We start from the raw sequence: 15,048 nt of genomic DNA, 5'->3' as shown, positions 1-15,048 counted from the left end.
ACCATGTTTGTAAATAACTCAACCTAACCCACAATCTGCAATAGTCAACTTAGGTGCTCTAGATATCCGGGCAAGCAATGGGGCAGGTCTAGATCTACGGATATGGGTTCTGGTGGAGGAATCCCAAAGCGTTTATAGGGAACATGGATGTGGCTGTAGGGAGTTGCAGAGTCCTGGAACCTCGGAAGGCAAAGACCAAGTACAGCTCATTGTACGCCCCTTTCTCGATATATTAGCATATGATGGATGTACTATACTATATTTTGAGATTCGTTTTAGCTGTGGCTCTTATATTATTGATTTCTTCTTTAGACCTTTGACATGCTGAAACACCATTCCCAACTGTTTAGAGAAGAGAAACCATCTCCAGACCTCAACGTCATCTCCCCATATTCTTTACAAGATTGAATCCTCTCTCTTCTTTCTGTATGAGATTGCCAAATTTCTGTGAAAGTATTAGAGGACTTGGTAGAGAAGTAAAGAAAGATATGGCGTCTTTAAAGTTACTAGTAGTAGTATTGCTTGGGATGTTCTTGGTCATCGAGTGTCAGAACCTTATTAAAAACCCCAAGGAGATGCCATTGGAAGGACGACTTTACATCAGTGAAGTTAACCCAGATACCCCTGGGCACGACACTCTTGAATTCATTGAGCTTTATCATACCAGTGGACAAAACGTCTCTCTTGATGGCTTCACGTTGGTCTTCTACAATGGCAAAACCAACACAGCTTATAAAGTGCTCAACCTGACTGGATACTACACAGATAAGAAAGGGTTCTTCCTCATTGGATCCCCTGGCGTCAGACCAGTTCCCTCCATTACCCTGCCACCCAACACCATCCAGAACGGACCCGATGCGATAGCTCTATATTTTGGAAAGAGGCGTTACGACACGTCAATGGACGTTACCCGTGATGGGTTGGTGGACGCTCTGGTGCACAAGACTAAGAGTACAGATCAAGCTGATGACCTTGTCAATGTGCTGACGCCAGGAATAGAGGCCTTCTGGGAGGATGCTAGTTACCAGGCCACAGATGAGTCCATGGGACGGTGCATGGACATAAATGGCCAACTGACCTTCCAGCTGACACATCCCTCACCGGGCACTGAGAACACCTGTAGCGTATCTTTAGTCACGCTGAATGAAGTTTCATCACCTTATGCTGAAGATTTATACGTAGAAATCCATGGGCCATCCTCCACCGTCCTCTATGGTCTGACCTTGGCTTTTATTAGTGCAATGGATCAATTGGTCTATTACGCTGTGGACATTAGAGGTCAAACTGATGCCAATGGCTTGTTCTTGCTTGGAAATGGAAAGTACGATCAAGGTAAGTTTAATGGACATTGACTTCTGCATGGATTGGGTAGGACTGTTTTCTACTTGGGGTGACAACTTCTTATGGCGGCTCCATTGTCTTTTCATAGACTTTTTGGGGTGATTATTATATAACTGCCTAAATACACTAGTGTTATAGAGGGCTCCATAGACGGCTAGTGACAACGCAAGGCCCCCGGGCAAGAACCAGGACTGTGGAGTCAGAGTTAAAAACAGCTTTGGTAGAGTCAGAAGTTACCAACTCCGACTCTGTCTTCAAAATACAATTCTATTATATAATTATTGATATTGTATTATTCATTAGATTCGTAACATATTTTGTGAATTAGAGGAGCTTTGAGCTTCTCACTGACCGTGGTTGTCAGCCATTTATGAAGGAGTCAGAGTTGGGCTGTGAAAAATAGAGGAGTCGAAGGTGGCGTTTGGCTCCCTTGCTATCCATGGACAACCACCATAATTCATAAACCTTCAGAAAATAATATTTTTTTTGTTTTTCTGTTTTGTTGAACATTTTTGTAATATACTTTATTAACCTATCTAACTTCCTTTTAATAGAAAACAGGCTGTAAAGTTCCCACTATCAAAGCTCTAACTAAGCATTGCCAGGAAGACACGATCCATACACCAGTACTCAATGGAGTACATGGAGCTGAAACATTTGCCAAAGGGGAATGGTCACTTCAAATGCCTGTATCCCTGGTTTTATACCACATAGAACAGGGGTTGGGAACAGTCGACTCTCCAGCTGTTGCAAAACTACAACTCCCAGCATGCATACTTGTTCTGCTGTTCTTGGAACTCCCATAGAAGTGAGTGGAGCATGATGGGAGTTGTAGTTTCACAGCAACTGGAGAGCCGAAGGTTCCCTACCCTTGACCTATAAAAATTGTTTTGGTATCACATGTGAGCTGAGATTCTATTTCATGTGCTTCCAAGATTGCAGTACAACCTAGAAGAAAAATGTAATTTTATGTACAGCATGAACTGCCTGTTTTATAATAAAAAGGAAGTTAGATAGGTTAACTAAGTATATTACAAAAATGGTCACCAAATACTCACAACACAATATAAAAAAATAAAATAAAATGGGAGTTACACTTTAAGGTAGCAGTGGGCCCCTTTGCCTTTAGGGTTAGCTGCACAGGTTGCATATATCACGTGTCTGCCCCTGGATCTGCAATATGGTACCACTAGCCTGGACCATACCTTGCCTTATATATCACCATGGCGTGCTCCACCGTATGCTGAATCTGTAATGTAATGCTGGGATAGAGGTAGAATACTGTGTTTCATGGGGGCACTCTAGAGCAGGTGTACTATATAGGCCTCTATGTGTCAACCTATAGGGATCTTATACATGACCTTGCCCTTATTCAGTGCCTGTGAACAAAGCTAGGAAGGCTGAGGTTTGGGTAGTTTTTAGAGTTTATTGGGATGTTTCTTATAGATGGACACCAGTATAATAATAGCAGTAATTGGTTTTATCTTTGGACATATGGTGACGGTTTCTTTTCCGAACATCCAGCTCAGCAGTCACTGCCGGAGAGCGTCCATGTCCTCATGAAGGGCGGTGGAGCAGTAGCCTTGTATATGGGGAAGAGCAGTGAGGCTTTACTGAAGAAACGGTACACGACGAGCGGTCTGATCAATGCCCTGGTGTATGGCGACTACGAGGACATGGCGGCCCATCCCCTTCAGGATATGACCATAGGCAATAATATCATTTACTGGCATACATGGTAAGAAGGAAAACTCAGGCAGATTACTAATAAAGGTTTCTACATTGTTCTTGTATGAGCTGTGTGTCTGGTATTCACTGTCAAGTGGGTTGAGGTGCAATACCAGGCACAGCCTATGGGTAAGTGTGGCGCTGTTTCAGTGATTCCTTTTTATTTATAATCTCAGACTACGCCTTTAAGTAAAAAGTTTTGGTTTGTAATGAAATGCTTAAAAAAAATGAATTGAAAAAAAAAAAAAAATACAAATTAAACAACAGTATGTAAAAGTGGAAACTAAAAAAATTGGGATGTCAAAACTGGCCAGGGGTTAATCATGCAGTATGGTATATATGGATAATATCTGATGATTTCTGCTGATGTTGCTGTTTTTTGTCACCTTAGGGATGTAAACATTTCGGCCAGTCTTTGTAGTGAGGACGAGGACCCCGTCTTCATGCTCGGAGGTAGCACTCCAGGACAGCCGAATAATTGCCCCCAAGGGTTGCCCTATCAGAGTGTGAGACTTTGCTTCGAGATAACCTCAGGTAACTAAATCCACAAAGTTAAGTTAAAGGAGATACTTGAATGTGAATAAGTTGCAATACCTGGCACAACCTATGGATAGGGGTGGCGCTGTTGCTTATTATTGAACCAGATTATTCTTACTTCTCTTACTTATCCGTTTTAACATGGGCATCCAGTTATATTGATGGATTCAGTGCTGACTTTTTCCTCCCTGTAGATTGCTCCGATTGGGAGGGAGACCAAGTCTCCTCCAAGGTTCTGAATGCCGTGATCAGGTCCTGGCAGTCTCTCTGCAAATGCCACATATCTTCAAACTTATTTACAGGTGAGAGGTGGGATTAAAATGGGACTATACATTAAGGGATGGTTGGATCAGAAGAATCTTAGTACATAGCCTTCATCTCACTTCTATAGTAGTTATGTTGGACCTGAGGCTGCACTAATGTTACTATCTGCAATGTCTTATTTTCTTTGCATGTAGATGTCAACCTCACTTGCCAGTCACACCAGTTAACTCTTCATGTCAAGCCGAACACTACATTGTCTCCACAAAATGCAGAACTCGATGTCGCCCTGCCTTTCCTGTTATTGGGGCGAGTTATAACCGTGCAGAACCAGAATGCCACCTTCACAATCTGTCCACATCCAAGTCTCCTTCCAACTCTACCTTCAGGTAATGTGAGTGTAATGTGTAACCATTGAAGGTTGTTGTAGATGTGTAACCTTTGCCGCCGCTCAATGGAATTCCAGTGCAACCACTATTGCGGTAGCTTAACATATATCCAGGACATGGCCTACTTGGTGGATCACCTCCTAGACCAGGGGTAGGGTGTGGTCTGGTCTCCACATTGTCATATTTAGAACTGGACACGGGGGTGGACTGGTCCACCAATTTACCAGAAGGTTTCCCGGAGGTCTTGAAGTCTTCTACAGTAGAGGACAACACCATTTGGAGGTGACTTGAGATAATCCTTGAGTAGGGTCTATTTATGGGTTTATAGAAATTGGGTATACCTCCCTGGGAAGCAGCAATTTTCTTAAGCATGAGAGTCCAGGAGGGAGGATCCATGGGAGGACCTGAGCAGGATGCAGCCTGGAGCAGACACGGAAATCCAGAGACTGGGTAACCTCAGAAGACGGGCTTGAATGTGAAGGTGTGTGCATTGGTACCTGGAAGTAATGTCCATGAAGAGGTGGACGTAACAACAAAAAATATGGTCAGTTAGAAATTTAGATGGATGGTGGCCCTTAGAATCATCTCCTCTGATGAGACCAAGGAGCCTGCAGGTCCAGTGCTATGAGTAGCTCTCACTTCTGCCCAGTAACAACCAATAAACCCAATCCGGGGCCAAGGATGAAATGGTTCTCTCAAGGGATCTACTTAGACAGTGGAATTGTTTTGCCTTCATCTCGGATTTTAACGCGTGCCCTTGTGTTTTGTATTCACGGTACTTGCCAATAAACTACTGACCTATTTGATTCCATTTCTGCAGCACAACCGACCAACGCGCCCACCGTTCTTCTGATTAATGAAGTGAACCCAAATACCCCAGGATCGGCAGAAGATTCTGAATTTGTGGAGCTTTACCATACAAGTGGCGGCTCGGCCAGCCTGGCTGGTTACTGGCTTGTGTTATACAATGGGAAGAACAATTTGGCATACACTGTCCTAAACCTGAAGGGGCACTACACGGATAAAAATGGCTTCTTCCTGGTGGGCAGTGCCAAGATGACGCCGAAGCCTCACATTCTGTTACGTCCTAACACCATACAGAATGGGGCCGATGCTGTTGCGTTGTATTATCGTCCGGGAAAGGAATATGTTGTCAACATGCCTGTGACAAAAGATGGACTGGTGGATGCCATTGTATATGTCTCACAAGCAAAGGATGATGCTTCTGGGCTTCTAAAGGTTCTAACCCCAAGGCAGGAGGCCATACACGAAAATGAACAATTTATGTTGGAGGATGAGTCCTTGAGTCGTTGTCATGGATTTGCACCATTGGACCATTCCAGCTTTCAGGTACATTGGAAACTATGTTAGATGTTTGGGTCACAATGGTTGAGATTGGAGGCCCACCTGTATCTAGATGGAACATGTTTGGAGGGATGACTGGGATCCTCCATTGTAAAATCTATGACAAGGTCTTGCACCTAACATGTGCCATATAGAATATTGGTTTGGTAGAGGAGCACTTGACCCCCAGGCACAAAGGTTTGTGTATAGCTGCCATCTTTGTACTTCATGTAGCTACAACCATGAACAGGTTTCAAAGCTGATTTTTGAGGTCAGATGACTTCAGTGAGGCACAAGTCCTCCTGGGGTATCACGGGGCATTCACATACAGTGACTTCCTAAATCCACATAATGGTAACCCATCTGGTACCGGTGTCCTTCATCACTTTCCATCTGCAGAAGCCACCAGCATACCAGTCATATTGGTACATGGGAATATATGGCACATTGAACATAGGAGATGATAACATTATATAATGGGCCATGTGTTTTATGTTCCAGATCACTAGGATTAGTCCTCTGACAAAGAATGAATGTGAGAACGTATTAACACCCAGAACTCCAATGGTGACCTCAAGCCAGGCAACAATTTCTACATATCCTGGAACTCCTTCCACCCCCAATATGTTTTCGATCAGTGAAGTTGGGGTGTTGCCGGGATCTGTCCTATACAGCTTCATTGAACTTAAGGGAATCCCTGGAGCTCCAGTTCTGGATCACACATTGGTTATGTATTCTAGTGATGGAAAAGTGTATTATAGCATTGGATTGCAAGGAAAAATCCAAGATAACGGATTGTATCTCATTGGCATCAATGAAACTAGTGGTGAGTAGCACTTATTTTACAGCTCTGCATATAGAGCTTTAGAAGACTAAGGTTATTGGCAAATAGTGATATCAGAAGACCAGGATGTGGCCACATGGTAGTATTGGAAGACCAGGATATGGGTGCATGGTGGTATTAGAAGACTAGGATATGAGTGCATGGTGGTATCAGAAGACTAGAGATGTTGTGCATAATAGTGGTATTAGAAGACCAGGATCTGGGCACATGGTGGTATTAGAAGACTAGAGATGTTGTGCGTAGTAGTGGTATTAGAAGACCAGGATATGGGTGCATGGTGGTATTAGAAGAATATAGGTGAGGATGCATGGTAGTATTATATTACTCTGGGAACATGGTGGGATTAGCTGATAAGGGAGTGGTTGCATGGTGGTATTAAAAGACTAGGGATGTGGGATTGTTCTTCAAGGTGTAAGTTCTGATGTATTTGATCTGTGTATATGAGAGAGTGATGGTATATGGTGGGGGGTGTAGACTAAAACAACCTGCTTCCTACATGTCCCTAAGAATATGTTCAAGACAAGGGTGCTTATAGGGGGCTGCTTAAGACTACAGTAACCCCCATTATACATCTCCTTCTCAGGCCATACAGCTGAGATTTAGTTGTGAGCAGCCTATGGTATCTGGTATATGTGGGCGGCCAGAGTGTCTGCTGACAGGAGATGTTGAGGGAAAGTGGAATTGAGCAAGTTGGATTTCAGTTTTTGGTTAAAATGAACTTCTGTTCTCCATGGTCTGACATAACAAGGTTATTATATTCATGTCCTGACAAGGGATTTCTTTAATTAATTAATTGGGCAATGAAATGTTGATGATGTGACATGTGCTGTATGTATCCAGTACTGAGAGATTATGGAGGTTTACAGTGCTACAGTATCAGATATTAGGATTACATTTTCTTGGTCTGCTGCGCGGTTATCTATTCTTAGCTCACTATTGGCCACCAGTCAGGGGATGAATCCAGAGATATTCCCAGCTGGATCGTGGGCTGTGATGTTTGCTGAAACTGAAATGCTAACAAGTCACTGCTACAAGTATTTGTTAAGCACAAAGTAATCTGTCAAGGAGGTGATGAGGCTATCTATCTATCTATCTATCTATCTATCTATCTATCTCCTATCTATCTATCTATCTATCTATCTCCTATCTATCTATCAATCATCTATCTAATCTATTTATCTATCTATCTATCTATCTATCTATCTCCTATCTATCTATCTATCTATCTATCTCCTATCTATCTATCTATCTATCTATCTCCTATCTATCTATCAATCATCTATCTAATCTATTTATCTATCTATCTATCTATCTATCTCCTATCTATCTATCTATCTATCTATCTATCTATCTATCTCCTATCTATCTATCTATCTATCTATCTATCTCCTATCTATCTATCTATCTATCTATCTATCTATCTATCTATCTATCTATCTCCTATCTATCTATCTATCTATCTATCTATCTATCTATCTCCTATCTATCTATCTCCTATCTATCTATCTCTCTATCTCCTATCTATCTATCTATCTATCTATCTATCTATCTATCTATCTATCATCTATCTATCTATCTATCTATCTCCTATCTATCTATCTATCTATCTATCTATCTATCTCCTATCTATCTATCAATCATCTATCTAATCTATTTATCTATCTGTCTATCTATCTATCTATCTATCTATCTATCTATCTATCTATCTCCTATCTATCTATCTATCTATCTATCTCCTATCTATCTATCTATCTATCTATCTATCTATCTATCATCTATCTATCTATCTATCTATCTATCTATCTATCTATCTCCTATCTATCTATCTATCTATCTATCTATCTATCTATCTATCTCCTATCTAATCTATCTATCTCCTATCTATCTATCTATCTATCTATCTATCTAATCTATCTATCTATCTCCTATCTATCTATCTATCTATCTCCTATCTATCTATCTATCTATCTATCTATCTATCTATCTATCTATCTCCTATCTATCTATCTATCTATCTATCTATCTCCTATCTATCTATCTATCTATCTATCTATCTATCTATCTATCTATCTCCTATCTATCTATCTATCTATCTATCTATCTATCTATCTATCTATGTATCATCTATCCCATATCTACATATCAATCTATCCTAAAAGATTTCTGTGGACAGATAACAAGAAAAAGAAATCGTAGCAGTTGTCTAACCTTATATGCAGGTCGGTGACCTGGTGACCAGCGACGGCTCTCCATAGTTTATAATATGGCGGGCTATGACAGCAAGAGAAGCAGAATATAAACTACTTGTACATATTAACTCACAGGCAGGTCAGGGGGGTAAACATTTTGAGAAAAGTATCAGAATGGGTAAAAAAAAAAAGATGCAAAACTGATGAATCCTCTGCAGCTCCCCTTCTGACACGTCCCAGGTCCCCTGTTGGGCTCTTCTTCCAGGTCCCCTTTAATACACAGGAGATTGGCTGAGAGGAATGAAGAACCAGGAGCGAGGGATTGGCAGGTGGACCCTGGAACCGGTGGAACGGGAGCAGTGCGGGGTCAATAAGGAGAGGATTGACTAGCCTGTGTCTAATGTTCCGCTACAGTATATTAAAGGATTAGCGTCGACTTACCAGATGTGGCGAGACGGTCGGAGCATCTAAGTAGTTGTATCCCCTTTTTAGGATTCAGGTCCATGGTGAATTGATTTCTTAAATCCAACTAGCAGAGAAATATCCATGTGTCTATACACAGTATACGTGGGTATAATACAATGTATACAATTCAATTACTATAAGAATTCTCTACTTAACACTTTCCATGCTCCTCGCTTTATACTCACAGACCAGCAACTTCTTCTGATCGCCCGACCCCATAGCCTTAGTGCTGAAGCTGTGGCTCTCTACAGGGGGCGCTCTGACCTATTCCCCATTGGATCTTTCCTGACTAAAAAAAATATTTTGGACGCCCTTATTATTTCATGGGAAAATAGCTCAAGCACAGAAAATCTAAGGGATCTAACTCAACGGAGCGTCACCATCTATGAAGCTAACCAGTGAGTAGTCGCCGTTCCTATCACTTGTGTTATTTTTATTTTGTTCTTGCAATTTTTTGAACTTTTGTGGGCAGCAAATTTACTTGTAAGACGAAGGCCCCACGTTGCGGAAACGCAGCTTTTTTTGTTGCAGATTTTGCTGCGGTTTTTTGAGCCAAAGTCAAGAATGGCCACAAAAGTGATGGGAAATATCTAGGAAGTTGTTATACTTCTCCCTCCTGCTCAATCTATTGCAGCAAAAATCTGCAACAAACAAAACTGCGTTTCCGTAACAGACGGCCTTAGCCTTAATTTCCTAGACTTTGTTCTTTGGGCACCAAGTAATTGTAATACCATAAAATAGGGCACCAACTCACCTAGTAGTAACTTACCAATGCAAATGGATGAAGTTGCATTGCAACTTATTGGATGTTGCAACTGCTACTCGTCCCTGCACGATCTTCCCATAACGCCGCTCAATTTTTGGTGACTAGTAGTCGCAGTCACGGCATCCTCAGAATCACAGCCGCGACTCCATTCATTTACATTAGTGAAGGGGCTGCAGGGCGACACAGCCATCTTTGATAGCGCAACAGTTGTTGTGTAGCCCCAGCCTAAATATTACATACCCACTCAATTTTACGTGCATAATGCATTGGAACTATACCGTAAGTATCCCAATGTATTATAAAGTCCACTAGTGGGGCAAAAGAAAAAAAGAAATTTGGGAACTGATAAATTGCAATGTTCACAGTTGGTATAGCGCCTCATAGTGGTGATCAAGTCTAAGGCAGTTATAAATAGAAGACTCGCTCTCTTACACAATGGCTGCCGCAATCTTGGGCTCGCAGTTATTGATCTCTGTGCTTTATATGTTGTTTTGCTTTCTGTCTCTCTCCAGATTGGTGTCCCTGAGTCTCTGTACTCTTCCTGATAGATTCTCCACCTTAATTCTGCCCGTCCAGCAACCAAGCCCAGGCTCCAAAAATATCTGCCCTTCCACAGTCACCGCAATACATCTTGACTTTTGCAGGAAGGGCTCCAGCATTGGTAATTGAGGACTGTTTTGTGACATGGTGTGCTGTCCATAGAGCATAGACAGGAGTCACTGTATACAGTAATGTCTATCTAGTCTTCAATACAACAAGAGCCATAAGGTATCACAGCGCTGCTGTCTATGCAGGTGCTACACGACTCCATAGACGTCCCATATACAATAGCTTGCCGACCAGATGATATACAGATTTAGCAGAGTGAATCCAAAATTTTGCAGCAAGAATTTCTATTGCAAAAAACGCCAATGAAAAGTCATCAAAAATGTTTCTTCCATTCATTTTCATTGTGTTTTGTTGTTGTCCTCTATGGTCAGATATCATGGTACAACAATTGATGACGCTGCAGATGACCGGATTAACTCTGCTACATCCATCCGTACGTGCTGATGTGTCCTGTGTTCTCTCCTTACAGACTGCTCTGAATGGCAGAACGTGAAGCAGAGTTCAATGGATAGACTGAAGATCGCCATCAGCCGCTCCATGCAGCATCACTGTTCATGTCCAGCCCCGCCATCCTATATACAAGGTCGCCCCACATCAAAATTTATTTTTTTTCCCCAGAAATCATCATTATAACGCATTTCAAATGACCATTTCTTCTACTATGCTTCTTCTTCTCTTTTAGATGTGAATGTTGATTGTAGCCAGGAGAAGCTGTCCATCTCGGCCAACGTCTTGACCTCACCCGGTTACCAGGACCTCATACATAGATGGAGCACAGACCTGCTCAGCCAAGAAGACTCCTTCACCTCCATTGGCTCGTTGATGAGGTGTACTGCACTCTCGGAGAAACAAGGTAAACCAGTGGGAAGATGGAGCAGCTGCTGCGGGCAACAAGGAGAGTTTGATAAATGAGGCCTACTGAGTCGTATCTAGTGTAGGGCCTAGAAGGCAGGAATCCTCTTATTGGTTCTCCATGGACTCCCTTGGGCCCTGCACTTGGCATAACATAATATATTAGATTTGTGCAGAGTGTTCCTTTAATTCCAATGATTTGTTGTTTGATATATTTCAGGGTCATGTCGAACCTGCGCCCTGAATCTCATCGTTCTTTTCCATCTTGACCTTTAACTTGCAGTGTCATCTTTTACTTGGCTTAAGCCTTGAGTCGATCTCTTTTCCTGATACCGCAGCTACAGTCGGGTGCCAGATAAAGACACCCAATCCTTAGTTATTTATAGGGCCTGGTAGGGCAGAAGTAATGGATGATATCATGAGTATATCCTTTCCATCATCTGGCCCCCCATGTGTACTGTCAGTCCGTCTTTCAGACCCAGTATATAGGATTTTGTGTCACCTCAAGTATAAACCACATAGAGTAGAATTGTAGGACTCGGTCATTAAAGGGATTGTCTTGTCGCAACTCCCAGCGCCCCCTGTAAAGAGTGGGATTCTGCTGGGGGAAGTAGGAGGAATATGACGCAGGACATGGCGGATAGTCTAAACCCCGTACAACAGGAACATTTGCTGCTGTGTACAAGCGACTAATAAAAGGTATAAATCTGGGCGGGGGGGACTTACTACTCCCTCTACAACATAGAGCACCCCTGAATTATTAAGAAACCAGAACCCCTTGATAATTCAGCTGCGGGCAGCACAGATGTGGGAACGGATGAAGACTGGTGTACAGAACGTCAGTCTTAATAAAGTCACCTCATTGTGGGAGATTTATCGAGGCTGGGATTTCCTAGGTTAGGCTGAGGCCCCGTGTTGCAGAAACGCAGCTTTTTTTTGTTGCAGTTTTTTGAGCTAAAGTCAGGAGTGGATTGAGAAGAAGGGAGACGTGTAGGGACTTCCTAGATATTCTCCATTCCTTTTCTGGTCACTCCTAGGTTTGGCTCAAAAAAAGCAGCAAAATCTGCAACAAAAGAAGCTGCGTTTTTGCAACGTTGGAGAGGAATACTAGAGCCGGACACATCTCACTCCATTCAAATCAATAGGACATGGCCACAGCCAATGTAACTAGTCAGAATACCCTTTATAGACTGAATGATATAAAATTTGAACCCCTTTTACATCTAACATTTTGGGTATTTTTAAGAACCTTGCGTCCTATTATCTTCTAAATATTTTAATATGTGCTTTTAACATTTTGAGAATGAGAATAACTTTCGTCTTTGTGCTTCCAGCATCCATCAAAGCCTGGCAAGTCTCCCTGCTGGTGCTGCTGTTACTGCTCATGATATGTGGATTCCTGGGATTCATAATCTACCTACGTAAAAGGTAAAGTGACCAGGGGCCTACCCAAATAATATCTCAAAGGGGTTGAACTAGATTAGAAAAATATGGCCGGTTTCGGAAACAGCACCACACCAGTCCATGTCTGTGTCGGGTATTGCAGCTCAGCCCTATTGACATGAATGAGGTTGACATGCTATACTACACATAACCTGTTTTTCTGGTTTAACCATACATTGGTGCCACCAGCACTGCGGGAGTTATGAGGTCGAGCCAATGCCCAACCATCAGGTATCCAGAGATCACATAGTTGTGCGACCAACTTGCTGGGACTTGTAGTGTCATGTCTATGACTATGAAATCAATGGTCTTAATGTGTTCACTTTTGTACCCCAGGAGCCCTCAGAATTATACTACCATCGAGATGAATCCGCAGACTGAGTTAACATCTGACTACTGACAACGGTGGAATGGAGGCGTCAGACATGGACTCACCTCAAACTCGGCCACGTCCAGGATCACATCAAAACTGAACAAACATTGCACCGCAACGTGGTCTTATCTATGGAACTCTGACTTCTTTACTGGAATACCATGTACAAGGATGGACAATTACTAGGAGGACGCGGAGCAAAGACATTGGAATACGTGTCCTTGGCCTGGTATTAGGACTCAAGAATATACCTAATCCAAGATGGCATCAAGGCGCATTGACTTTAGATCCTTCTTCTGGGTGAAGTGGCCATCAAAGCAGACGCTCCTTATAGTAGGAAAGTCTTTATGTTACACTGTAGGGCAGAACTCCTGGAGATTGTGGCCTGTGGCTCTCAGCTTTACATGGAAGGTTCTTAGATCATCTCAATGAAACTAAAGACACATTGAGGAACCTTCAAGGACATTCAGTCCCTCGGCTGTAAATCACGAGTAGGTAGAAAGTAGTAAATTTAGTTCATACACAAGGTACGAGGAAGACAAATGCAGTTGGATGGTCTCGAATTGTTGGAGAGGTCGGATCTTATGATTGTCTCAGCAGTGGAGAATCACCTTGACCTTGAACGTCTGAAGATTTGTTCGGTTTTAGAACCAAAAGGACAAGATTATTTTTGTACTTTTTTTTTGTTTTCCAAGAAAATTAGTTTTAATAATAAAAAAAATTGTTGATGTTTTTGTAGTGGTAATAAGCACAAGGTCCTTATACATGGGTCAGATGAGAGAGCAATGATGGAGTGTGGACAGTGCTAGTGACGGCGACTTCTAGTCACAAAAAGATCAAGCATTGCTGGGCTTGATGGGGCTTTTGCGAGTAGAAGTTGCAGTCGTAGAACCCAAATTTTGTTTGCTGGCTGAACTGCTCACAGGGAAGGGTAGCAAGCATGACGAAACGTCACAGCTGAGGTCATTGACCTGAAAATAAATCAGATAAAAGGAGCTGGATATATATTAGGAAGTGTTTTCTATTGAAGCATCCTGTTATTTGGCCCAAATTTTGTAAAAACTGGATAACCCCGTACAGGAATGTCACGGTCCTTGTTCTCTAATTTTTATAGACAGAAGAGAAAACAATAAAAAAAGTCCAAGAATTTTTTTTATCATAATAATTCTTCTAAACCATACAGCGTGTATATTGTTACGCAGGTACAGAGACGGCTATCAAATCAGGACGGATTTTATCTACAAATAATACGGTAGCTTTCCGTGTCCTCGCTGCGCGATTATAAAAGTAAGAAAGGAATCCGTGATCTTACCTGAAGGTAACCGCCTGCTCAACGGCTTATAAGAAAGTGGCAGAAAACGAAAAAATTCACATTGCATCTGTAAAAATCATTGCTGTATGTTTGAACTTTGTAAAATCCACAGCCCCGCTCCCCTGCAGCAGCTCCAGGGGGGAGGGGGGGGGGGGCAAATAAAAGTACTAAAATTTGTGGACTAGTTTAAGGAAAATCCAAGATGTCACAGTTTACATCTACATAAAATTTTGAGCAAATGTGCAATATTCTTATTGACTTCTTTATTGCTGAACTTTTTAGTTATATTATGATTTCTACTCTGTTCACATCCAAAGCTAAATTCAGATTTCCAGGGCACAGTTAGGTTATGCTGAAGTTCGCCTCAAGTTCCTGTTCACTTTCTACAGTGTGAACTTGCCCTAAGGCAGTGGTTCTCAACCTTTCTAATGCCGTGACCCCGCAGTACAGTTCCTTATGTTGCGGTGACCCCATTCAGTTTGGAACATGCATCCATAATGGCGTGCGTTCCAGCTGAATAGCGCTGCTGCAGACAGTAGCGCGGCTTCTCAGTGGCTAAAGCCATCAGAAATATGTATTTTCTGATGGTTTTAAG

General features: G+C 42.1%; 1 protein-coding gene across 2 annotated transcripts in view; it reads left to right on the top strand.

Moving 5' to 3' along the window:
- The window catches only part of LOC142216237 (uncharacterized), a 17,052-nt gene extending 2,412 nt beyond the window's left edge, over window positions 1–14,640 (top strand). For both annotated transcript variants that reach the window (XM_075283909.1, XM_075283910.1), the window contains 13 exons: window positions 313–1,332; window positions 2,866–3,079; window positions 3,461–3,603; window positions 3,801–3,908; window positions 4,065–4,256; window positions 5,077–5,606; window positions 6,102–6,426; window positions 9,286–9,496; window positions 10,377–10,525; window positions 10,943–11,056; window positions 11,156–11,326; window positions 12,660–12,753; window positions 13,105–14,640. In XM_075283909.1, coding sequence (XP_075140010.1) covers window positions 429–1,332; window positions 2,866–3,079; window positions 3,461–3,603; window positions 3,801–3,908; window positions 4,065–4,256; window positions 5,077–5,606; window positions 6,102–6,426; window positions 9,286–9,496; window positions 10,377–10,525; window positions 10,943–11,056; window positions 11,156–11,326; window positions 12,660–12,753; window positions 13,105–13,168 — 3,219 coding nt within the window. In that variant the 5' untranslated portion in view covers window positions 313–428 and the 3' untranslated portion in view covers window positions 13,169–14,640. The remainder of the gene's footprint in view (window positions 1–312; window positions 1,333–2,865; window positions 3,080–3,460; window positions 3,604–3,800; window positions 3,909–4,064; window positions 4,257–5,076; window positions 5,607–6,101; window positions 6,427–9,285; window positions 9,497–10,376; window positions 10,526–10,942; window positions 11,057–11,155; window positions 11,327–12,659; window positions 12,754–13,104) is intronic.
- The last annotated feature ends 408 nt before the right edge of the window (window positions 14,641–15,048 follow it).

Source organism: Leptodactylus fuscus, chromosome 8 (assembly GCF_031893055.1).
Source record: "Leptodactylus fuscus isolate aLepFus1 chromosome 8, aLepFus1.hap2, whole genome shotgun sequence".
Lineage (NCBI taxonomy): Eukaryota > Metazoa > Chordata > Amphibia > Anura > Leptodactylidae > Leptodactylus > Leptodactylus fuscus.
The sequence above is the reverse complement of the archived record's forward strand: the minus strand, read 5'-3'. Positions and strand labels throughout refer to the sequence as shown.